The sequence below is a fragment of the Pangasianodon hypophthalmus genome, chromosome 8 (genome assembly GCF_027358585.1).
Source record: "Pangasianodon hypophthalmus isolate fPanHyp1 chromosome 8, fPanHyp1.pri, whole genome shotgun sequence".
Lineage (NCBI taxonomy): Eukaryota > Metazoa > Chordata > Actinopteri > Siluriformes > Pangasiidae > Pangasianodon > Pangasianodon hypophthalmus.
The window spans coordinates 12191488-12217246 of record NC_069717.1 but is presented as its reverse complement, the minus strand read 5'-3'; the positions used below and the strand labels follow the sequence as shown (position 1 = coordinate 12217246).

At 38.1% G+C, this 25759-nt stretch overlaps 1 protein-coding gene across 2 annotated transcripts in view; it reads right to left on the bottom strand.

The window, feature by feature from the left end:
* Positions 1-24460, bottom strand: part of kcnc4 (potassium voltage-gated channel, Shaw-related subfamily, member 4) — a 30368-nt gene extending 5908 nt beyond the window's left edge. Inside the window, exons 1-4 of one of the 2 annotated variants that reach the window (XM_053236291.1) lie at positions 24216-24460; positions 23090-23960; positions 4662-5598; positions 4380-4556 (exon numbers count right to left, since the gene is read on the bottom strand). In XM_053236291.1, the coding sequence (XP_053092266.1) occupies positions 4380-4556; positions 4662-5598; positions 23090-23707 (1732 nt within the window). In that variant the 5' untranslated portion in view covers positions 23708-23960; positions 24216-24460. The remainder of the gene's footprint in view (positions 1-4379; positions 4557-4661; positions 5599-23089; positions 23961-24215) is intronic. The other variant, XM_026922840.3, reaches the window with a different exon arrangement.
* Positions 24461-25759: the final 1299 nt, after the last annotated feature.

Sequence of the window (25759 nt, the reverse complement as noted above, 5' to 3'; positions counted from 1 at the left end):
TAAAACAACTTAATCAAGCCATCATACTTGAAAAGTATGGGCTGTCAATGCTGGATGACAGTTTGGACGCTGCCAGTGAATTCTGGCTGATTCCACTGGATGATGTCAGCAAGAGTCTGACCACATTCATAACCCCTTTCACCCATTACTATTTTCGGTGTTTGCCTTTTGGCATTACTAGTGCACCAGAGATCTTTCAGAAAAGAATGAAGGGAGTATGCTGCTTCATGGATGACATTCTAATTTTTGGCCTCACCCAGGAAGAACATGACCATAGATTTTTGAAGCTTTGCAGACTATTCAAGCCTAAGGGCTAAAGCTCCGAAAGGAGAAATGTGTCCTCAGCCAGAAGGTGTTGAACAGCCCAGACCCAGAGAAAGTCTTTGCCATTCATGACCTCAGTAGACCACAAATTCACCACAAATTCAAACTGAGCAGAAACGCATATTTGGCATAATTAATTATCTGTGCCGCTACTTACCGCACAGCTATACTGTGCTCCAGCCACTTAATGAGCTGCTGAAATCTGACATTGGACATGGGACAAGAGTCAGGAAGAGGCATTTGCAAAAGGCATGTTAGTTGCAGTTCCAGCCCTTGCATACTACAACACAAAGAAGCCAACCATCATCATTGCTGATGCACACAGTTACAGAATAGGCAGCACACTGCTCCAACAGCATGATGGAAAGATGTTCCCCATGACCTTCTGCTCCTGTGCTTTCACGTCAGCAGAAAGGAAATATGCTCCAACTGAAAAAAGGCATCTGTTTGGACCTGTGAAAAGCTGTCAAGGTACCTCTTTGGACTCAAATCCTTCAAAGTGCTCACAGACCATAAGCCCTTAGTCCCTTTGATAAATCATAAAAATCTGGATGAGGTCCCCATTCGCTGCGGTGCTTAATTCCAATGGCAGTGCACACCCAAGGCAAGTCCCTACTCATCACTGATACCCTGTCAAAACACCCCTTGACTATTACAGAGAAGTCAGACTTGGAGGTAGAGTTTGAAGTCTATGTTACCAAAATAGAGCAACACAGGCTTGCTCCACCCCAAAATCTGAAGCAAATAGCTCAAGCTACAAAATAGGATGAAGAGCTGCAAACCATGCTAATATACATACAGCAAGGGTGGCCAAGGAATATGAAGGCGGTGCCTGACCACATGCATGCTTACTTCATTCAGCAGGGGCTCCTGAGAACATCCAATTGGCTTCTGTTTCATAGCCCAAGTGATACCAGTAAGACTGAGAGGAGAAACACTTGCTCGCATCCATGAAGGCCACCAACCGTTCAGTAAGTGTCGGGAAGTGTCTGGTCCCCTAATGACCAGATTTGAAAAAGGTGGCAACAAAAGATCACAAAGCAAAGGAGTCTTACAGCTACCTCTACAATAAATGCCACAGGGACAAATCATTCTAACCCCTACACCCTTGAGACCCTGTGTGAGTGAATCTCAATGTCAAAAAAGGATGGATGACTGTCCAGGGTACTGTAAGCCATCATACTGAGCAGCCTAGGTCATACTATGTGTCAACTGACCAAAGAGAGTTTCAGAGGAACGAATATCTCATAACTCATACCTGAGCCAAGTCCAGGAGCCACGTCCAGAAACCTACACCTGCGCCCCCTGTAGCTGTTCCTCCAATGACACCAAATACACCACTACCCAGAACCACGCAAAGTGGATGTGCAATTTGAAAGCCACTGTTCTACCAGCCATAACACACTGTAGGCAAAACCATCATATACAATAGACCCTTGCCCCATCAATATCCTAAGTCAGGTCTTAAGCTAACCAAACAGAAAAACAGTTTCAACAGAACTTAAGTTGCAGGTAACTCTTTAGTTCATTATAAATTGTGCTGTGCATTTAACAAAGGAATCTGATTTAACAGTACTACCTGTTAAAAGCTTGATCGATTGCAGTTGCAATATTTTGACGAATCGCATTTTCAAAATTTTGTGGCTTCGTTTATTTCTACTGGGGAAAAACCAACCTTTAAAAAGGGGAGATGTGTGATAAGCACAGACTGGTTATTTCATGATTGTGTCATCCCATGCGTAATGTAAGTATATGGATATGATTCAGTAAAAACAGTTGCTTGCAGATAACCTGAGTGTTCCTCATGTGTTTATGACACATAAAACAGGACATTTGGTAATGAACAGGGTTGACGGGTCTGTGATTTTTCTTGCTGCAAAACTTCTTTGCCCAAGGGTAACAATAAAAGACTATTTTTAATTTTTGTGCCAGTGAATTGCTGTACTCATTCTCATACCTCTCATGCCCATATATGTAATAATCCAAAACTATATTAGTACCTTTATGTTTAGAAAAAGGTAGGGTTTTAGTACTGCTTCATTAAAAATTGTACCCTGATACTTTGTAATATTACAATATATTTGGCATTGGCAGCCGTGATCTTGGAGTTAAACACTGGGTTTGGAAAACTTGGAGTTGTACTGGATTTATTTGACCACTGGACTAGTTTTTGGGCTAGTCTTCTATAGCCATGGCAACCCTGGTAATGGCATGTCTAATGATAAAATACCATACGGAGGATTGGTCATGGAGCAAGTGCCTTTAATCGCTGTTCATCTTCTGCCAAGGCCACAGCTGCCACTGTTGCTATTTTTACTCAGAATGCATCTTTCTCTGCACTGGCAGGGGGAATTACACGGCTTTTCTAGTAGAGAAATCAACCATCACAACATGTCTGCGCAGGTTACTTGCCCTCTACACGAGTCTACCACGAATGCTGAGAAAACACAACATGTAGAGCAGAGCAGCACTAAGCATGTTACAGAAGGTTCTTCAGCAAGTAATTAAATGAATATGCTGCTCCTTCAGCATGGAACACTGTACAAAGGACCTTAATCTAGCTGAATTGGTTTCACTGGGAGAATTCAAACCAGTTTTAAAGGATATGGAAGCTGGCTGCATCGGTAAATGTCGCTGTATATAATTGCTCTACGATGTTACGCTAACTGTACTGTATCATTGCTTTGCCTGTTTGTTTGTTGAAACTTTGTATGCTGCCCTCTTAGCCAGGTCTTTCTTGAAAAAGAGATTTTTAATCTCATCAAGACTCTACTTATTTAAATAAAGGTTAAATAATAAAAAATAAAATAAACAGACACTTTTTATTTTGTCAGTCTACAAACTAAGCCTTCTAGGATGTAATGGTCACTCAAGCAGTAACTGGTCATGGCAAAAAAATAACATCTTAGCAAATAAAAATATCTTGAATATAGGCAAATTCAACAACTATTCTTTTTTATTAGAATGTTAGCAAACAAATATAAGCTTATTAAGTCTATTTCTAGATAGTTTTTACACATTTCTAGCTTAAAATTGTCTTATTCTATTGTTAGATAATTGTGCTAGAAAGAAGCCAACAGAATAACAAAATTTTAAGCTTGAAGTAAGCTTAATGCTTATTTCTAAAAATAAGTTTTAATGCTCATATTTTTTTAATAAAATAATCTTATAATGAGAAATATTAGCACCACTCAATTTTAGCCCTAGCACCTATTAGCACTTTTCCTTTATTAAAGAGCTTCACTTACTAAGACAGAGGTTGTTTTTTTTTTTTTTGTTTGTTTTTTTTTTTGCAGTGTTAGAAGCATTATTTCCAGAGGCAATCTATCAGAGCCTAACCTATCAAGCTCAGAGGAGTGTAATGGCTCAGACACGAATCAGACAGGCAGAAGAGGTCGACCTGACAGCACTCTGTAATAAAGAATGTCAAGTGAATGAGATGCTTTATGCACATGCTTCTTCGTCCTGCTTTTGCTGCTCACTCACTATTACACTGGTTTTATCATAATACTGGGAATTGTAGTTAGTTTTCACCATAGGTTCTCTGTTCTTGTAAATTTTTAGGAGTCTCAGCAATCATTTTGAGTTCATATGGAAAGTGGTACAGTTTTATTCAATGCATTTATTATAGCAGAATTACAGTATATCAACTAAGTCCAATACAAATAAGTTGAGGTAATTCCCAAGGTTTATGAGAAAAGATTGTTAACTAAATGATAAGATATATGTATATAAAGTTAATTGTTCAGATCTTTATAATTAACAAATAACCTTCTCTGAAAGCAGTTTCATGGTTTGAACAGAATAACAAAATACGGCTATAGGTTCCTGAACCCATAAAATTTCCTGAAGCTGCTCAAAAATATCTTGCAGTACATAGCTATTTTTGGAATGTCTGTCTGTCTTAAAAATTAAATTTTTGGAATGCCTGCCTACCATAAAGCCCCATAAAAATAATACTATTTTTAAGCTACTTTTTTATTTCATTTCATAATAGTGTTTAATTTGAGGCTACTATTTAAGCCTGACTGGTGGTTCTGCTCTTGTTTCTGTACCTGTACAGCTAGTGGGATCAGTGCTGCAGGAAAAGTCTCCAGAAGTCAGGAGGAAGGAGGTACCCTCTTTCTTGCACTTGTCACGCTTGTGTGAGCGGCGGAGGGACCACCTCTCACTGGGAGAGAGCGGCTCGTCCTCTGATAGAGCTACATTAGCATCGCCATTCTGCTTTGAGTCTAACAGAAAAACAAAACCAAACAAAGCACACAATTGTCCAGATCAGTTTATATGAATATTGTATGGTTTCATTGGTTGTCATATCCACAATGCAAGTGTTTTACCTGAACGGTTCCTTGGAATGTTTTCCTCAGGTGCAAGAGGGCATGTGTCACTTTGGGTGCTATTCCTGTGCGAGTTGGTCTCAGATTTTCCAAATGAGGCTGAGTCCAGCACCATGTCTGGGTTTCGGTGGTGGCGCTTCCTCTTCTTGGGCAGCTTCTGCTTTGCCATGGCCAGGGAGTAGTACATCCCAAAATTATTAACAATAACAGGGACTGGCATGGCAATGGTTAGAACGCCTGCTAATGCACACAGGGCACCAACCATCATACCCAGCCAGGTCTGAGGATACATGTCCCCATAACCCAGTGTGGTCATAGTGACCACAGCCCACCAGAAGCTGATCGGAATGTTCTTGAAATGAGTGTGACTGTTCGTGTACGGATCATCAGAGTCTCCTCCAATGCGCTCTGCGTAGTAGATCATTGTAGCAAAGATTAGGACACCAAGAGCAAGAAAGATGATGAGGAGGCAGAATTCATTAACACTGGCACGCAGTGTGTGGCCAAGCACTCTCAGCCCTACAAAGTGACGGGTCAGCTTGAAGATCCGCAGGATCCGCACAAAACGCACCACTCGCAAGAATCCAAGCACATCTGTGGCGGCTTTGGAGGAGAGTCCACTCAGACTAATCTCCAAGTAGAAGGGCAGAATGGCCACAAAGTCAATGATATTCAGCAAATTCTTGATGAAGAGCAGCTTGTCAGGACAGCAGATGATGCGCACCAGGAACTCAAACGTAAACCACACCACACAGATGCCCTCCACCAGCGTGAGTGCAGGGTTCGTCACCACCTCCAGAGTGGACATCACTTTGGTAGTGTTGCCATCAGAAATCACTTTGGTACGGTTCTGGAGTTCATTGAAGGCCTCGTGTGTCTCAAGGCAGAAGTTGGTGATAGACACCAAAATGAAAAAGAGAGAGACAAAGGCAACGATCTGCAAGATACAAAACCAACATGTTACCACAAAGGTTCTCTTTCTCTAAAGGTAAACATGTTTATTACAGGAACAGTTTGCTGAACTCAGAAACACTGAAAGTGACAATCTACATCAATCTAGATCAAATCTAGATCAAATCTAATCAAAAAGGCCAAAATCTTCATCACTGAAAGGCACTTGTAGCACATGAAATATTTAGGTTTTATGAGAGAGAGAGAGAGAGAGAGAGAGAAAGAGAGAGAGAGAGAAGAGGAAGAAGAAGAAACTGGAGTAACTATATGGGAGGGAGTACATGTACGTGTACATATAGAATAAGTTCAGTGTAGCACACAAAGTTTTTATTAAAAAATGTTTAATAAATATTTTTATATTTTTTGTTAGTAAATTAGATGGAAGTTGGCACCTATTACTATTGAATGTAATTTTTTTGTTTTTTAATCATTTTTGGGGTCTGATCTCTGGAACTTGCCAGCTATAAACATACTGATGCAAAGGTAATAGATTATACTAAATGTAAGCTGTTTAAAATGAATGATATGAATTGCTTTTTCTTGTACATCATAATGTGCAAGGTAATATTATATATGGTGTGGCAAAGAGTTTATAATAAAATTAATTTATGTATCATATTCATATAGCATTTAAATCAAAAGCTAGAAATGTCTACCACCAGTTCAAATTCCAATAAAACTGAGGGAAAAATGGGGGAGAAATCTGCAAATGAATGACAGATTCAAAAATCTGCAAATGAATGACATAATAAGCCATGCTGACCACTGTTCTTAAGATAAGATGTCATCATTCAAACTAAAGCCCAACCTTATCCCGTCAAACAATTTATATTGTATGAATATGAAAAAAAAAAACAATATAAACTAATAAAAATGATAAGAAACAATAAGACATGCTGTGTGAAAACATCTCTCCATTAGCTGGAACAACTGTGGTTTCCTCAGCTCAATTAGGCACAGCAGGCTGGCCTTCATTTCAGTACAACAACTGTGATAAGCACCAGAAAGAGACAGAAACAAAGACAAGCTAATAATCACATAAACAGTTTAGGCATGGGAAGCCTGAGGGACCAATAAAACATTAGGTAATTAATTATCTTACAGATTATATCAAAATTGAAATTTTATTTGGCCTTTAGATTGCACTATACTTAATAGAAAACAGTAATGTTAATAAAACCTCCAGTAACTAATCATTTTACAGATAATAAAATTTTTAACTTTATTGGGCTTTACTTTATAGATAATATTGTATATTACGTGGGCCGCTTTCACTCCTATTAGTCCACTTGCAGAGCCCAAATCAGAGCAAAATCAATACTTTGGTTTGGTTGCTATTTGGTTTGTTGGTTTTTTTACTCTGCACATAATTAAACAAACCAAACAGCAAAAAGTACACCAACAAAAAAATGTAAACAAACTTTTGCCAAGTGCACAAGAAATCACAAAAATCATGAAGAACACGGACCTGACGCTAAAAGAAAATTAGAAAATAACTAGTTTAAAACATTTTAGGTATCACATTTGCTTGTAGATCTAGGACATATCACAATTCTGTAGCACTAAACCTGTCCTTTGTCTCACTTTGCACCTCACAGTTTGATTTTACAGCTCTTTTGCCTGTAAATAACATGACATGATTGGTTCACTTCCAGGTTCACTTGAAACCATGATGGTTGTGTTATCCTTCGCCCATATGAACAGCGAGCACCAAGGTTTTACACAGAGTAAATACTGCATATGTGAAAGCACCATTTTTTTAAGCAGAATTTGCATACTCCCATGATAAATATCATCCTATTCATAAAACAGCATAAGGACTATTTAGGGTGTAATATTTTGATCGTGTTTGAAGGTAATGCTTACTCGGACTGAATAACTCAACTAAGCAATATATTTACAAATGTTAATTAAGTTACATTTATCTATGTTGCATAGATTAATTGCACAGATTAATTTAGATGGCTGAAGTTGCATAACGTGTGTGGCAACATATGTGACTTAATAGCTGGCATTAGTTACATACCTTGCTAGCTATGTCACCCACTCTTCGATACAAGAGTTAAGAATGTTCAAGATTCCTAAGCGGGATAGCTACGGAATGGCAAAAGATTGATTGTAAACACAACATGTGCACTGTGAGCTAGAAATGTTGGCTCCAAAGGAAGACCAGAATGCAATGTTTACCAAGGTTCCTTTATGGTTAATATGCTGCCAACAAAACAGGCACAGGTTTAAGTACAATCTGTAAATATTGAAATAGCGATAAAAGGGTAAAGGTTTTTTGTAATGTAAAATGGATAACTGAACAAGCAACCTTCACTGACAAAGCAATAGATTAACACAACAAACAAGAAAATGCTGTTAGCAGGTTGATAAGACAGACTAAGTGAATACTAAAGGAAGAAAGGGATAAATGGGATGAATGAACAAAGAAAGAAAGAAAAAGAGAATGAAAAAAATGTCACAGTAGGTGGTACGTCTGTATAATGATGAGAAGTCAACAAGCCGGGCGCAGGGGCTCAATGTGATCGAGATGGTTTGTGTTTACATTGTGTCCTCACAATGGATCAACTCCAAACCCCTCACTGAAAATCATGGTGACAGAACACTCTTTCAGCAGCTGTTTAAATACACTTGTGTCATACACATTCAGGGATTTTATCTCTAAGAAATCTTATTTAGCTAGGCAAGGAACTTGCACTTTAGCTCACGGATAGATAAGATATATTGCAGATATATTGTATCTGCTCCTTACATGATTTTTTCCCCTGATTCTGTATGTTAAACAGTGGCCTTGCAGACAAGTTAAGACTATATAACAGTGTAGCATCATCTAAGACCACATTGCTATATTGCCTAAAAAATAAATGAAATTAAACAGAATAAAAATAAATCCAAAATTAGAACAACAATGTGTACACTCTAAATTATTTGATTACATTTGCATTATTCATAAACAGTGGGATGAAAAACTACTGGCACAGAATAGCTTTTTTAATAATAAGTCTACAAAATGCAGTGACTGAAAATATAATCCATTTCATATAACAGGCTTTGAAAATAAGCACATAATCCCCATAATCCTTAGTAACAGGTGTTCTCCTCATTTCTAAGACTAGGCAAACTTCTAATGGGCACATAAAATGGAATTGCCTCCTTCTCCTCATATTTTTTTGGAGAGCAACTGTGTAGTACAATTATCTGAACCTTAACAGCTGAGTTGAAATCAAACCACTATATGTAGTTGTTAGAAGAGCTTATGAAAATATGAAAATGATACACACTACACTGACATACACTCAATATAAAATTCACTTAGGTTATCTTATATATCTGATATGTATTATTGGCTACACTGATGTATCAGTCAGTCAGTTAATTCCTTTATGCAGCTACAGGAGAAAAAAAATTTAGAAATTTTTCTTCCTCTTTTCAAAAATCCACAAAAAATCATCTACCTCCAGAACTGTAATTTAAAAAGGAAATAAATAACACAAGACTTGCAATATGTTGCCTAACTTTTGTGATCATTTATATTCTCTTGATTAAAATATATTTTTATGGCCTTACTCTCAAAAAATGTTTTGCAGCATAATATCTGGCAGAAGCAGCAGCTTTATTGCAAAGAAACTCGTTCAAGTATGCAAACCCACACAAATGTTTGTCTTACTATCCTTTGATTGACATAATTATTACTGCAGCTAATTAAAGCTATGCTATACCTAAATATAACCATAAGCTTAACCTCAGCAGCTAAAAGGAAATCTTTCAGCTGTGTTAGTGTTTTAAATAAAATCTGCAGTTTTGGGGGGAAAAAACAATTTGCCTCATGGGGACCAGCATAATGTCTCTACAACTGTCAGATATTTCTACAGATATTTAGTCCCCACTAAGATATGAAGACATGTCCACACACACGCACACAATCAGGTCAAGGTCGACATGTCCTGATGTTTCTAATCTGGGAACAGGCATCAATACCACTATTATTGTAACATCCACAGCAGAGGCTCCAGGCCTGACAGATACACTACCATGTGTGTGTGTGTGTGTGTGTGTGTGTATGTGTGTGTAATAGTCTGATAAAGGCTACACACTGTCTCCCATGGCAGCTGTTCATTATTCCTCACTCTGCCTTTGGAATATTACCCAGCAGGTTTAGCACCTGTTGCTCATTCTGGGATTCCTGCTCTATTAATAAGATTGGCCCAATCTGAGTTAGACTTCTGGGAAAAAGAATATTCAATATCACTCAAATGCATTAGCCCTCTCAACTCTGCCATCTGGCCAGCAGGATAAAATTCCACACATTTACAGCATTGCTGCTTCTCAGTTCTTTGAGCAACCAGTACACAATTTTAAAACATGAAACTAGTTCATTTCCTTCAAATTATCAGAAAAAAATGGATAGGTTATCGTGCTGTCTTGTGCATTGCTTGCTATATCATTTTGTTTCTGAATTAGTTTTTATTCACCATACTTGTAGGTGAGGTATAGAATGGTGATAAAGACACAATTCTTTTAAAGGTTTTAAGGCCAGATATTACACCCTAATAGGCTTATTTTTGTATTTTTTGTAACCTGCACCACCCAACATAATTGACAAAAATCAAACTACTACAGTGTACTACAGTGTAACTACTACAGTGTACCAGAGTCACCACATTCGCTCAAGGCTTTTATTGCTTGCATGAAAATATATCCTATAATATAATATATCCTATAATATTTGCAGATCTGCAAACCCCAAGAGCCCCATGTGTGTGTATTTGGGGAAGGGGGGTATATGGGGGTTACACAGGAAACAGCATATATATATGTGTGTGTGTGTGTGTGTGTGTGTGTGTGTGTGTGTGTATAACAGTACTTTTTCAGTAAAATCCTTTTACAAATCATTTGACTAATGTCCCTTGTACAAACTGTGAAACGCTTCTACACAGCCGACATTTTAACTGTTAATCTGCTCAAGACTAGAAAACAAACAGCCGTTTTAATCACTTTCTAATTATCATTACTATTACAATTAACTATAAAGTATTAGATTTGACACTTCGTTGTAGGCCTATATAAATTAGGGAGTGGGGGTGGGGTGGTGTTTTCGGTTTGTAGTCAACTGATGTTAGCTCTATACTTGTTAGCTAAGTCGAACATACACTCAGATTTTATTTCACATTAATGGACTCAAAACGTTCTCCATTTACCATGACAAACAGTGAGGGCACTGCACCAATGCATCTTTTTTAGTGGGGGAATCATTGGAGATGAGAGAATCATATGTTGATTAGCTCATCTGCCATTTATTCATGATGAAAAAAGAAGGCTGCTCTTTTGCCATATTATTGAGTGATAACTTGTTGTAGCACACGCCAGCGCTCATATGCAAAATATGTAAAGTTTGACAGGTGTGATACAGTCATATAAATATTTATTTTCTGATGTTTCCCATCTTACCCCTCACCCCTATCCCCACACACACAGTTTGAATACCTCTCCCTCAGAATGTCAAGTGACTGATAACAGCCCACTTACAGATAAATATTATGTCTAGAAGAAAAAGAGTTACATGTTTCTAAAGAGGTAATAGAGTGCAAGATTAAAGAAGAAATCTGTGATCTGCTTCTCTATAACACCAATAAAAATCTGGTCCATTTAGTAAGTGTCTGGTCTTACTACAGCTTTATCACTAACAAAAGACTTTCATTGGCATTCAGCTTTTTTTACTTTGATCAAATACATTTAGTTATACAGTATATCTACACATACAGTATATGGCTAAAAGTATTTGGACACCTGACCAAGACACCGATACAACATTGAACGTTGAACATCCTCTTCCAAAAGCATGAAAATTATGCCCCCCTCCACTCTTCTGGGAAGGCTTTCCACTACATTCTGGAGCATGGCTGTGGGGATTTGTGCTCATGCAACCACAGGAGCATTAGTGAGGTCAGGCACTGATGTTTGGTGAGGACGCCTGGAGCTCAGTCCACTTTCCAATTCATCCCAAAGGTGTTCAGTGGGGTTGAGGTCAGGGCTCTGTGTAAGGCGCTTGAGTTCTTCCACATCAACCTTGGTAAACATTTTCATGCTGGAACAGGTTTGGGCTAGGCCCCTTAGGTCCACTGAAATCATAATGCTACAGCATAGAAAGACATTCTAGACAATCATGTGCCTCCAACTTTGTGGCAAAAGTTTAGGAGAAGGCCGACATATGGGGGTTATGGTCAGGCCTCCACATACTTTTTGCCATTTAGTGGAATATACAGAAATGTACAGCTGAAGCAAGATATTTTTTCCCCATTTGAAACACATAGTGCATCATGCAGAAAAAGATTTCATAATGTGGCCAGCAAACCATGAAATTGTAAGAGTCATAACCAGGGCTGAAACGTTCCTATAATATTCATACTATTTCACACTCAAATGGCATTCCATTATTTTTTAAAGCGCATTCTATTTACAAAGTGCAAAACATAAATTTCAGTGTGACATATTGTGGTTACATCAATCAAGACAGTGGTGCTGGACTTAATACTGCTCCTCGCTTGAATGCTGACATTAAGCCAAAATAAATAGATTGGCGTCATTGTTACATTTGTTAATACAGCAGACAAACACAATATGGCAAATGAAAATAAAAATAATCTGTGGAATCAAATCTTCTGTCACTTCTAAAATGTCCACATGGCAGATAACACTGTCTAGAATTGTATTTGGAATCAACAAAGTGATTTTTTTTTTCTGGATGATTTAATGTTTTTCGCTTGCTTTTGTGAATCAATTTGCCCATTAGACTGCCAAATAGTGCTTAATTGTGAAAAATATATCTATTACAGAGTGGTGAGCTAGGTGAGAGCTATTAGTTCAGATATCATCTCAGCTATGTTGTCAGTACTTATGCCCTTTGCTTGAAATCACATTTTGTTCTAATTTTTTTTATGGTTTGCAGGTCTCAATCTCAATTTTCTGCTAATGACTATTATTATAAATGTCATTATTGTACTACAACATTTAGCATGTTGCCAATATATTATTTAATTTACAAAATAATTAAATGAACTAAACACACTCCCACATATTTGGTTGCCTAAAAAAATAGTCACCAAATGAAATATCAGGCTCTTCATTAGAAAAAAAAAAAAAACATTAGTGACACTGTGGGCGATTACCATAAGGAAGGCAGGATACCACCCTCTGCTTTTGGTTTACCTAAATGCCAAATGGTTTATTCCAATGCTAAACAGTCAGGGTTGGGCCTCCCACAGGCTTTTCCAAAGCACTCTGGGATTGATGGTGACAAGCTCCTGGCACACCAAGAAGACACCATCACTGTGCTCATAAAAGGCCCCTCCGAGAACTAATCATAACATGCTGCACACAAAGGACTGTTCAGGCATCTGCATGTGTCTGTGTGTGTGTATATATATATGTGTGTGTTGGGGGGTGAGTGGGTGGGGGGGTGTGCGGGGGTGGTGGTGGTAAATGACACAGGGGATTGCTGCATGTGTAGTTAAGTAATTGCCATCAATGTGTCTGTCCATGTCCTCATACTATTTCACATGAACAGTTACCATGACGTTCATCTTATAATTAACAAGGTTGTCCTTTTAAAAACAGTTACATCTACTGTTCAGTTATCTTCTGTAAAATAGCATTACAGAAGTTATGACACTGCAGCAAGTATAAAATTATTTACTGTTCACTATTTTTCAGATTGTATCTACAAGCCTTCAGTGACACATGGAAATAATTTCTTGCGACATAACTATACTGATATACAGTGTCATAATGTTAATGCGTATATGGAATATAGGTACATCATCATACAGCTAATCCAGAATAGTCAGAGCAGGTGTGTTAAATTGGTGCTGACTTGAGCGATGTATGTTTTTCAGGATTCTCTGAACTCAGAGCTGCTGCCACTATAAGACTTCAGCCTGGTTCAGATGGAATCTCTCTCTTGTTGATCACTGAAAATGGTCTATGAAGAAGAATTAATCCAACACATCAAAAGCTGCACTGCAAGGTGAATTACGACAGCTATCAATTCGAACAGAGAAAATAGTAACAATTATGGGCAGTGTTCATAGGGTGTGACAATGATTACATCAGCCCTCCACATTACTGAGAGACACCTACATAAACATTTGGAAAGGTTTATTCCATTGGGTGTCAGCTGTCATAAACACAGATTCACACCTGAGTCAAGTGACACTGATTTTTGTTCACTTCAAATTCTTAAATTCTCATACTGATGTTAAACTGCAAAACCAAATTCCCTGTAATTTGGAATAACAGAACGTGTTACAGTGTCATGACACCATTGTAAGATTTGTAGATTTACTTAATGGCTAGAAAAAATATGCATTGTCATGGTTCTACCATATGTCAATATAAATGTCCTACAAGCAAACATAAGACAAGAGAAGATACATAATTACACAGTACACACACAGAAAAGGTACAGTTCTGTTCTTACAGTGTAAATGGCTGGTTTATATTTCTATGTGAAGCATATTTAGTGTGCAATCAAGACGTAAATTTTTTTTCATACATCAACTTTCAGTCTGCTTTTTTCAGTTTGCAGAGATTAACTATAGTTCGTGTAATGCAGATGCGTGCTTCAGTGAACCAGATTTAGCAAAATTAATTCAATTGGATCTTATTTATTAAACAAAAGTATGTAGTTAATAACAAACAAAAAAAAACATTACACCATACTGTACACAATAGCTATTAAAACTACAGATCAGTTAAATCTACTCGGTGCTTCTTCAAAACATTGTACATAAGAAACTATGTATTAGCCAAACAAGCAGGCAGCATAACTGTCACAAATGGCAACATACAGATGTTATTTATATGTGAAAAGGTCACTGCATTAAGTTTCAATTTATTACCAACCTAAATTATAAACAGATAAAACAGACATTCTTGTGTTGTGACTAAAGTGTTGAGTCTTACACAATGGTATGATATTTACATTTTTGTGGTCGTAAATTATTTGTTCAAATTCAGAGTCATGTGCTATTTTAATTTACAGTATTTTATCAGCTTGCTTCATTAAAACTCAAGACTTAAAGTGACCTGAAGACAGCAGGTAAACTTCATCTTAATCATTTCACCATAAACATTTCATTTTGATGAACTGTGTGGGAAATTTATGCTTGAGATATAACTATATTTAGATTACAACATTTATTTTCCAAGAAAAGTGTCTTTCAAACACTTCCGGTATCTCCCGTGCTATCTCCATTGCATTCAGCTGACTGAGTGCACGACTGCGTGGTATTTCCCGCTTTTAGTCTACTACATGTCTAATACACACATGCATTGACAATATTACGACCCATTTTAGGGTGTTCAAATTTATATTGAGTTATTGAGTTATTTATATTTATATTGAGTTATTTATATTTATATTTATATTCAGACAGACTGAGCAATACAAACTATTTTTCACTATTGAAACAGTAGTACGTGAAAATTTCAAGTCCCTCCTACATCTTGTTCTGACATCCTTCAGGGGGATCAAGCCTTATTTAGAGGGGTCAGACCCCCACAAACCCTTCCCCCCATCACCACCCCCACCCCATAATTCGCACCCTGGTCTCAAGAAGTGTCACCCTGATCTTTAAGAAGTGAAGTGAAGGGAAGTGACTTGTGGCCAAGTATGGTGACCCTGTACCAAGTATTTGTGCTCTGCATTTAACCCATCCAAGTGCGCACACACACAGTAGTGAACACACACACACCCGGAGCAGTGGGCAGGGGCAGTGTGGCGCCCGGGGAGCAGTTTGGGGGTTTGGTGCCTTGCTCAAGGGTCTCAGTCGTGGTATTGAGGGTGGGAGAGAGCACTGGTCATTCACTCCCCCCACCTACAATCCCTGCCGGACCTGAGACTCAAACCCACAACCTTCAGGTTCACCTTCGGGTTGCAAGTCCGACTCTCTATCCATTAGGCCACGACTGCCCCTATGGGTAAGCATGATGGTGCACTGGCATGTTAGCATGCAGTCCTACAAAAGTTTGACAGTGAGTCATGCATATCTTCAGTGCTGTGCATCAACCAGTCTTCAGGTGAACTCTGGTTGGCTGAGGTGGGAAGCTGTGTCCAGTTGTGTACCCAGAAAGGTTGTGACCCTTCTTCTGCAGGTTTTTTTTTTCATGTGCAGTTTTTTATGATGTATTAGCTTCTAAAAGAAAAGAAAACATGCTTTCTAAAATCAGTTTAGCCCTGTTTATGCTGGTAGTTTTGTGTTGTGATAGCTGTAATAAAATGTTTATTACATTTACAGTTGACAAAACTCAACAGTTATGACAATTGACGAGTGTTGAAATAAGCCTTTATAAATATTTATATAGGTTTATGTCAGGTAGACCTAAGAACATCACAGTTAAGCAAAGTTTTACAGAGAAATCTTTAACTGGCATAAAAATTGCCAAAAGCAGATGTTGGCATTAACTCCTGGTGAAATGAGCCATTAAAAATGTTTATGCAGGTTATGTTAGGTGCCACGATGCACTTATGGAGTTGTCATGTTACCAAGAAAACTTAAGCATTAACACTCAAGCATAACTCCAGACATTCCTCAGTGCAGTCATCAAAACCAAAGCAACTGCGAAGTTCAAAGTTAAGATGAAGTATGCATTAATGTTTACTTTAAAGACTTAAGTGGCTGTTAATGACCCAAACTGCCTTATGGTATATAAGGCATTGTTATCTGTTCCTCTTATGGTACCGCTTACATTTTTGAGCGCATTAAACTCAAATTCTCCTGGGTAGCAAAAGCACTCTGAGCACACAATATAGATGGGGAGAGTAAATTGCCCAAGGATATTTACATTGTGGTCATATGGATCGTTTTTCAGATCCTGTCTTCTACTGTCCAATGCACTACATCTGATGTTGTACTTCAGAAAAAGCATACATTTAACTACTCAAAGATGCAGCAAAAGCATCTGGCATTGGCAAATACTACAGTCCTTTATAAGAACATAAAACATAGGACATGTATCATAGGACAGCAAAGCTAGGAAAATTCAGGCACCCTTCATAAAAGCAGCCTGAAATGTTAATTTGAATTTGTATTTAGATCAGACAAAAGAGTTTTTTTTTGATGCCTGCAGATGAAATGCAGCAGCCTATTCATTCCTTCATTGAATGAATGAATCAAGCGCGTAACTGACAGGAACAGACACCTGCAAGAAGAGAGCAACCAAAGAGAGAACGCTCGTCATGCCTTAGCCAATTACCCAGCTAGTGATTAATTATGGCTGAGCTACAGCAGGATCACACTAATGATGAGGTAGAGCTGCAACACACACACACACACACACACACTCATATATGTTTGTCTTACTATCCTTGTGAGGACCTTAACATAACAGTAAAGTAATTCTCTCAAACTGAAGCACAAGTTAACAGAGTGGGTCCAGATCACTTAAATGAGTCACAGAATGGTTTAAAAACATAAAGCTAATGTTTGAGCAATGACATTTACCATAGCTCTGCATCATAGCAAAGTGAATGTCAAGGAGGACAAATGCACTCATTTCTATAACGGATGTAGATTGTGCAGCATTAACAGCACAAGTGATGTGTGGGTGTTCTGCTGTCTGGTATCACACTGAGCTCTACATGTGAAGATTCAGAATGTCAGTTTTATAGCCAATGATCAAGCTTTAAGTTAAGCTTTAATTTAAATTCATTGAAAATCAGTTCATTCCTGGACTTGGATTGATCTGTATGTGGAAAACCATACCCTATAGTACCCTTTCCTTTTCCCCTCTCTCCTCAGATGTTCTACACTTCTTACCGATTATCCTCCTCAATTCTGCTTCTAACAGCATTAGCCACCCCGAGAAGCAGCTATTCAGGAAACATAAGCCCTCTGGCTGATAATGCTCTGAGCAATGACGGGAGACGGCCACAGACCACAGGAGGCAAACTAGCCTAGACCATGTTAGTGTCCAAGGTCCATTGGCTCCATGACATTAGAGACATTAGAATGCATTATAGAATGTTTTGTATATCATAAGAGCTTTTTATCCAAAGCAGTGTGAGTGCGTCTGCTCTGTCCCTCCTTTCCTGATTGCTTGTTTTCAAGGTGAGTCAACCCTGTTGTAGACAGTAATGCTTGCTCACAAAGTGTCCATTTAAATTAATTAAGGAACTTAGAGAGAAATAGGAGTGATTGCAAAACAATTGGCCATATTCAGCATTGACTTAGGCATGTATAGTGAGGACTTAATACCAAAGGCATGTATAGTGAGGACTTAATACCAAACCTGTGTACATCAATTTTGGAGCAACTATTAACTTACAATTTTAGCAGTAATCAGACACGTTTCACACGTCAGGCAGAGTCTACTGAAAACAGAAGTATGTCTCAGTTGCACACAGTTTAGACCTCGAACTTAAGCTCATTGTTGATGTAACCATAACATGTCACATGAAAATATGTTCTGGACAATATAAAGACAATCAAAATTGTGGAATGCCATTCAAGGGCAATATTAAATATACAGATATGACCAAATGAATTATTTCATTAATTATATAAAGCATCTCTGTGGAGGCCATGATTTTTAAAAATTTGGTGTGCACATAGGACATCAGTGGAGACAGCATCTTAATCTGAGACAGTACATATCCAAGGTCCGAATTTTACATGATACATTGATAATTAGAATTAAATTAAGAACTCTACCTAGGTCTAATGTGAGCTGTAACCATAGCATATGGCTGCTGGGTCAGCTTGTCCATTAGCCTATACCATGGACAAAAAAAAGAATAATTGTTTTCATGACCAGTTTATTCATTTCAGCATTTTTTATTCCTGTCTAATGTTCACGCTTTCTGCTGCTGTCAGAGAAAATATTAGGCTACCTGTGAGTTCATCAGGCAAAAAATAGGATGTGCTAGTTTCTAGGCTGGCAGCCAGTAAATTTGAGTGGAACCAATATTGTTAAATTGGGAAATGTGCAGTGATCATGTGATTAACATGATTATCATGAATAAGATCCTTTCTACATCCTGATCAAGACAATTAGTCACTATTTGGTACTGTGCAAAAGTCTTAGACACATGCAAAGAAATGCTGTAGAGCAAAGATGCCTTACAAATAATGAAATTAAATATTTTTACATTTAAAACAATACTATAAAGAGCAGTAAACAGTAATAAATGAAACATAGTCAATATTTGGTGTAACAACACTTTGCTTTAAAAAAAAAAGAACAGTTTCAGGTACAATTTGCACCATTTTATAATGAAATTAGTTGGTAAGTTTTACTGAGCATCTTGCAGAAGCAGCCACAGTTCTTCTGAAGACTTTGACTGTTACACTTGCTTCTTATTTTTGCAGCAAAACCCAGCAGCCTTCATTATGTTTTTTGTCTGAAAAGTGTCTCTTACGTAACATGCTGCTTTCTTTACTGACATGCAAACATTTTTCTATAACATTTAATTTTGTGCTGGATAAATAATGTCTGGAAATCTAAAATGTTTTTGTACTGACTCGATAATGAGGAAGTAATAAAATAAAAATTTATAACAAAGTTTGTACTAAAGAAAATATGGTGCCTAAGACTTTTGCACAGTACTGTATATAAGACAATTAGTATTAGGTGTTTATTTGAATCTTTGCCTCCCATTCATATATTATCATATTTTTGTATTTTTTTATTGTCTCCTTCTTTTATGCTACATCATATTGCAATTGACAGCAAACTTATATCCATAGAAATTTACAAGAAAGTGCTTCAGGCAACTGAAAAACGTCTGTCCTGAGAGTTTTATACATGAAACATCTGGCAAACCCTAGTGGTGTGAATTGGTTGCATTATGAACCTACATAAGCCAACTCTGAATATGTAGAACTTTCTACACATAAATACTGTCATACCGGGCATAAATGCAGACTGTGTGATTGGCTTAAATTGGTGAAATGAAAAACAGAGAAACAGAAATAGACAGGGAAGATGAGATGACAGGAAGAATTGTGTTGTAATGCAAATTAATGCCATATCTAAATTAGATTTGAAAGAGATGATTTGAACTAGGTATCTGAAAGGTATCTGAAGAAGCAATTATGTGAATTATTTTTTCTCATATAAAGAAAAGATTTATTTCCTAGTCAAAAGACATTATCCAAAACTGCTACTAATAAGACTCAATGCGAATGTAAATGAATGTGCATTTACAATTACACAGATGCGTGAAAATAGATTCATACCAGGCACCAAAACATGGCATTTGATCCAAGCTGAATCTTTCATGATTAATGTTAAGTGCTATAGTCTGCAGTAGGTATTTTGTGTATCTGACAGATGTCACAGGGTATATAAAGTAGACTAAAGTAGCCCAGCCAGCTCACCTGACTAGCCACCAACAGCTTCCATAGCGTACAACATGACAGAACTGATTCAACTGCTAAAACTGCCGTTACATTTATAAGGTTATAATCAACAGCAGTACTCAGGAAAAATGAATATGCACAAGCTACAATATGGCAATAGGTCCTTGCTCAATATTAATTTCTTGTTTATAGAACTGTTGTACAAAAGTAATATCGCACTTGCAGTCGTGCGGTTATAATGAATATCGGCACCAAATCACAGACATGTATATATATATATATATATATATATATATATATATATATATATATATATATATATATATATATATATATATATATAAGATATATTAGCACATCTTAGCAACATGTACTGTGACATAATTTCTAACTACATCAATATTATATCATCATAATTCCCAGCCCTGCCTCATGAGTATCATTTCAGATATTGCATGCCCCCACTGACTGTCTTCTTACTCCCTCTCTCCTTACTGCTTAATTTACCATGGGAGAGCTCCATGCTCCTAAGGCCAGCGTAGCCTTCTCCAAGGGCATTTACACTCGCATAGGTCTTGTTGATTACAAACAAAAATCGGTTACCATGAATATCATTCTTCAGTAAATGCCATTTATGGGTATATTAGCCAGCATTAATAATGTAGATCCAGCTGGGTATCTTTATTATGATAACTAATAAATAGTATTCGTGTATGTTTAATTAGTTTCTAAGCAATGTTGTCTTCTCTGGGGGTTACTGTCTGCAGTGACGTCTGTATTGTGGTTGCAATCTAATATTAAACAGATCTTAATGTGGTCATTTTGAGCTTTATTAGAAAAATTTGTCAATTTAAATCAGTCTAATTAAAAATTAGTCAATTTTTCTATGGTAGGAAATACATAAGAGCTGTATCACACCACCATGGCATGGAATATTTTCCTATAACAGCACATTACAAAGTGTTTTATTCCTCTTATACGACAGCAATTTGCCAGTGATTACAATTTTTAATTAATTAAGGAACAAGACATTGCACTTTTAAACCATTTATAGTTGCATTTAAAGACAAATTACTTCCTGTTATCCTGTTACAGTGGAAAGCACAAAGTCCTCTGTCCTAAGGACTCTCTCATGGTGGAAAACTTACTGAGTGTTGCAAAGCGTGGACACAGATACTCCTTTACATAAACGTAACCATTTCAATGATTAAACATTTTTCTTTGTTACATAATACATTTTTTAAATCTGTTTATTATTAGCCTTAGATTATGTGGAGCATTCGCTGTACAAGTCAACGTGAATGAGTTGTTCCTGAGCTAGTGTGTTACTGTTATTGCTATTATTAGAACGTGTGAATCACCATGCTGTTCTAGAAAATTAATCGACTTTTAATCAACAAAATCAACAAAATTAATCTTCTGATTTAAGTATTCAACCACGCTGTGATTTAATATATTTTAGCCTCTCCATGAGGAACAGTTACAGTAACCTATCAGAACCATATTAGACCATTATCTCTATCCAATATGAATCACTGCGTGGCAGTTTAATTGGTCTGAGGTTGCTTACAATACAAATATTTGGAAGGATACTTTTTACAGCACATGAACACCACCTAACAGTTTATATGTTTCTGCCTTCTGTTTTTTGTCTACCCTGACACACACCCAGGTGCAGATAATGGAAATAGTTTGTCCTAGGGTAACTATATTGCCAAAAAAAGACCTCTGACTCTTTGTACCCACACAGACCTAAGTCAACCCTAAATAGAAATATAGACAGTCAAGCCCTCTAATTCTAACCTGCCACTTATAACATTATTGGCACAGACATGCATGTTGTTACTAAATTTCAAGCAATTTCCCTAACTTTCCCTTACTCCGGTAATTATGGAACCAAAATTTGCTTTTTGACCCTACCTAAATTGTCATGACACACACAACTCAGTGTATACTATGGATGTGGACAAACACTATAATATAAATGTATACAGTCAGCCCCAAACATAACTATTGTTTATGATGTTATAATGTTTAACTAACACATACAGACGTAATCCATGGATTTTATAAATATACCCCCAGGTCTTTGGCTTTGCCAAGGAACTGGTCTACTTTTATACAAATCCTATGGTTGATTTTTTTTCTTTTCTGTGGGTGGAGGTTGGGTGTTCTCCATATACTACATTAATTTTATTAATCTCCTTCAGTTAAACTAGGTACACTATTTTTAGTGCACACAGTAAGTGCAAAGGCTATTGTACATTATGTGTTGCTGTTATGATTACTTTTAATCATTAAAAAATAATAATCATTAAAAATTAATAATCATTTGCTGTTATGATTATGATTATGATTATGATTCAGGGTCACAGTGGATATGGAGGTATTGGTTATAATGTAGTGAATTGATATAACAGGTTTAGAAATTGAGTCATGTAACCACAGTCAATTGTGTATAAAGTAAAATTTATATCTGTATTATACATTTATTTCTATATTATTTATCACAGTATAAAAATATGAGACCATTTTAGGACTTTGATGCAAGAACCACAGAAAGTGTGTGTTTTTTTGATACTCTTTGTTCGATTTGTTACTTTGTAACTATGTATGGCAGTGTATATTATTTGTGAGGGACTGATTTGGAGTTTTGGGTTTGTGTTTAGTTTATGGGCTGCTGTTCCAAGCCAGACCTGGCTCCTGATTTGCCATGACGCACACAGTTTAAGGCTGATATGTAAAACAAAAATATATGCAGTCAAATCTAAAATCTAAATCTATAAAATAGATGTGGAGAGTTCAATCCAAGTTTAAGAGTAAACTGGATTCTGTTTATGGCTCCACAGCACCTGTTGCTGCAGTGGCTCTTTACGCGCGTGACGCATGAGGGTACTTTGAATGTCCCATGTCTTATTATGATTTTTTTTCTTATTTGTACTAGCCTCCTATAATCTTAAAGGGTTTAGTCACTCAGTGGTTTAAGTAATAACTGATGCCTCTTTGTTAGACGGGAAATTCTGTCTTCCTTTAGACACTGGTGCCCTGGATGACTGAACACCGCCCTGTCTGGACTGTAAGCACTGGGATTTTGAAGGATGGTGCTCTTACCCTCGCGGCGCGGGATGAGTACGGGTCCTCGAACAGAGCCCAGATTTTGGGCTGCCAGACTTCAAAGCAGCCTCTGGAGCGCTCGGGACAGTCCTCGATACCGAAGCGCCGCGGTACATCCCGATCGTCGTCGACATCCTCAGGATCGGGCGGCTCAAAGATATCCAGCGCCTCCTCTGCGTCGCGGTGCTGCCGGTAAGTCATCCAGCAGCATGGCTCCACATCTGTCTCATCGATGCCCCAGAAGGCGAGCTCCTCCTCGAACAGAGGGCCGCACACGTCCGCAGGGCAGTGAAGCTTACCGGTCCGGTAGTAGTTCAGCACGTAGGCAAAGATGCCCGGGTGCCTGTCGAAGAAGAACTCGTTGGTGCCGGGCGCTTGTCCTGCTTCCGCGTTGGCGTCCAGCTGCGCTTCCGGTTCGGCTAGCCAGGCGAGGCGCGTGCCCGGGATACTCCTAAGCGTGCTCTTGTACGTCTCGTGGCGCGTGCCGCCCACGTTCAGGATGATCTTGTCCGAGTCTTCGGCCCTGGCCATCTCTTCCTTCAGACATGATTTGGACGGAGGTTTGTTGCCCGACTTGCGCCCGCGGTAAGACGAAACACACACCGAGCTGATCATAGATTTGGATGGAGAGGCGAGCCGCCGGTCACTCCCTTATCTGATTTAGAGCATCACAAGACAAGTGGAACTAGTAGAAGGACTTGCTGTTATCGACACCGGTGTCGTGAGTGTGGCATAACGGTCGCTAAGGCCTTGAAGACATGACAAACCACCTGTTATCCAAGAACACCGCCTGCAACACAACCACAAGCGCTCGATCAGGATGGAAACTTCGGGTCGTCTCCAGACAACGTCTTAATGATCTGACAATCTAATAATGGTGACACAATAACATTAAAAAGATACAAAGATAAGCAAATGTATCATCCAAATAAATGCATCAAACGTCTGGATAGGGACATTTCACGACCTTCGGCTCATACAGCTACCGCGACAAGTGGCACCACTTCCAGCAGAGACGCCTGTGCGCGTGCAGCTGAACGCGTCCTAACCGCGCGTCATTACACTTTACCGCTTTAAAGTGTCTGTGCAACTGCAGTTAAAAAAAATCATAAAGCACGCTCACCTGCGTTTGCATTGCCTCTAAATAGGCTACCTACTGGATGTGTCCAAGTTTTAAGAAATGCACTGATCGCGATCACCAAGATCGTCTTCAACCTGCGTGATAAAAGTCCTCCATGGTTTTGTGTTCAGTCTGTGTTGAAGGAGAAGGATGAGTCGATGGCAGTTTGTTGGGTTTGAGATCTGTTGCATCTCCTCAAGTATCCTCCCTCAGCACAGCCCCAGCCCAGAGGGACGGATTGAGCATCGGCAACAGCGGCTTAACTCTTTCCCTCCTGTGCGAAAAGGGAGAATTAATATTAACCACTGAGATGTGTGATAATAAGTCTCTGGATCATGTCTTCATGATCTTCATGAATCCATGATTAACATCTAGTCAAATCAATTAAAAAAAGTTAGTCAGTGGATGAATGAGGTGACTGGAGTAATAATTCACTGGCTTTTAGACAGATTTGGTGTTTTAAACCACCTCCCCCTTTTCTTTTCCCTCTTCCATACTTAATTAGATTTTTCTTGTTCATCTGCCCATTGAGCAGTCCCTGTCTTGGGCCATGGCGCCATGAAAATGATCCTGCAAATGAAATCCAGTTTAATTAAACCAAGAAATAAAAGTAATGCAAATAAAACGTGAAAGAAAATGAAAACAGAGGAAATACATAGAAAAAAGGTTTGAAGAGTTTGGGGAAAAGGTATGTATGATAAGCATGAGTCAGTTTAAGCATGGTGAGATTTACTGTGTGGAATTTTCCATCCATTCATTCTCTGTACTGCTTATCCTACACAGGGTCGCCTGGAGCCAGGGGACACTCTGGATGGGGTGCTAACCCATCGCAGGGCACAATCACACACACAGACAATTTGGAAATACCAATCAGCCTACAGCACATGTCTTTGGACTGGGGAAGGAAACCAGAGCACCCAGAGGAAACCCCCAAAGCACAGGGAGAACACGCAAGCTCCGCAGTCACAAGGCAGAGGCAGGATTCAAACCCCCAACCCCAGAGGTTCAAGGCAACAGGGCTACCCACTATGCTACTGTGGCCACCTGTATAGAAATTTGTAATGGATAAAACTGTTCAACCTACTCAATCTAGTTTAACACTAATAAGGGTTTTGTACAGTTTTTGCAATCCAGGACAGTGTCTTTGTCCAAAACAGCTTAGAAGTAAAAAGGTGTGTGTGTGTGTTTATATCTTGGTTAAATATTCTGACAAAGATAGGAATATCTGACAGTTGTGAGTGTCTGGAAAATGGTTTGTTTACAGAGAGAGAGAACATAACGCATGTTGAGATTTTTTTTTTTTTTTTTTTTTGCATTATTTGGTGCCTCTCTAAATAAAAATGCAATAAGTAGCCTGCTTCTATATCTACAGCCTACATGTTTCAAATTCACCCGTGATTAATATTTCTACTGAAATAGAGAATTATTATTGTTCACTGACCTGTCCTTGATTTCCAAGCGTGTCCCTGATAGTATGTCTAAGTTGACCTGCAGTGCCATCTAGTGCATTCAGTAAAGAGTTAGGATTAGTTTTGATTTCAGCTGGT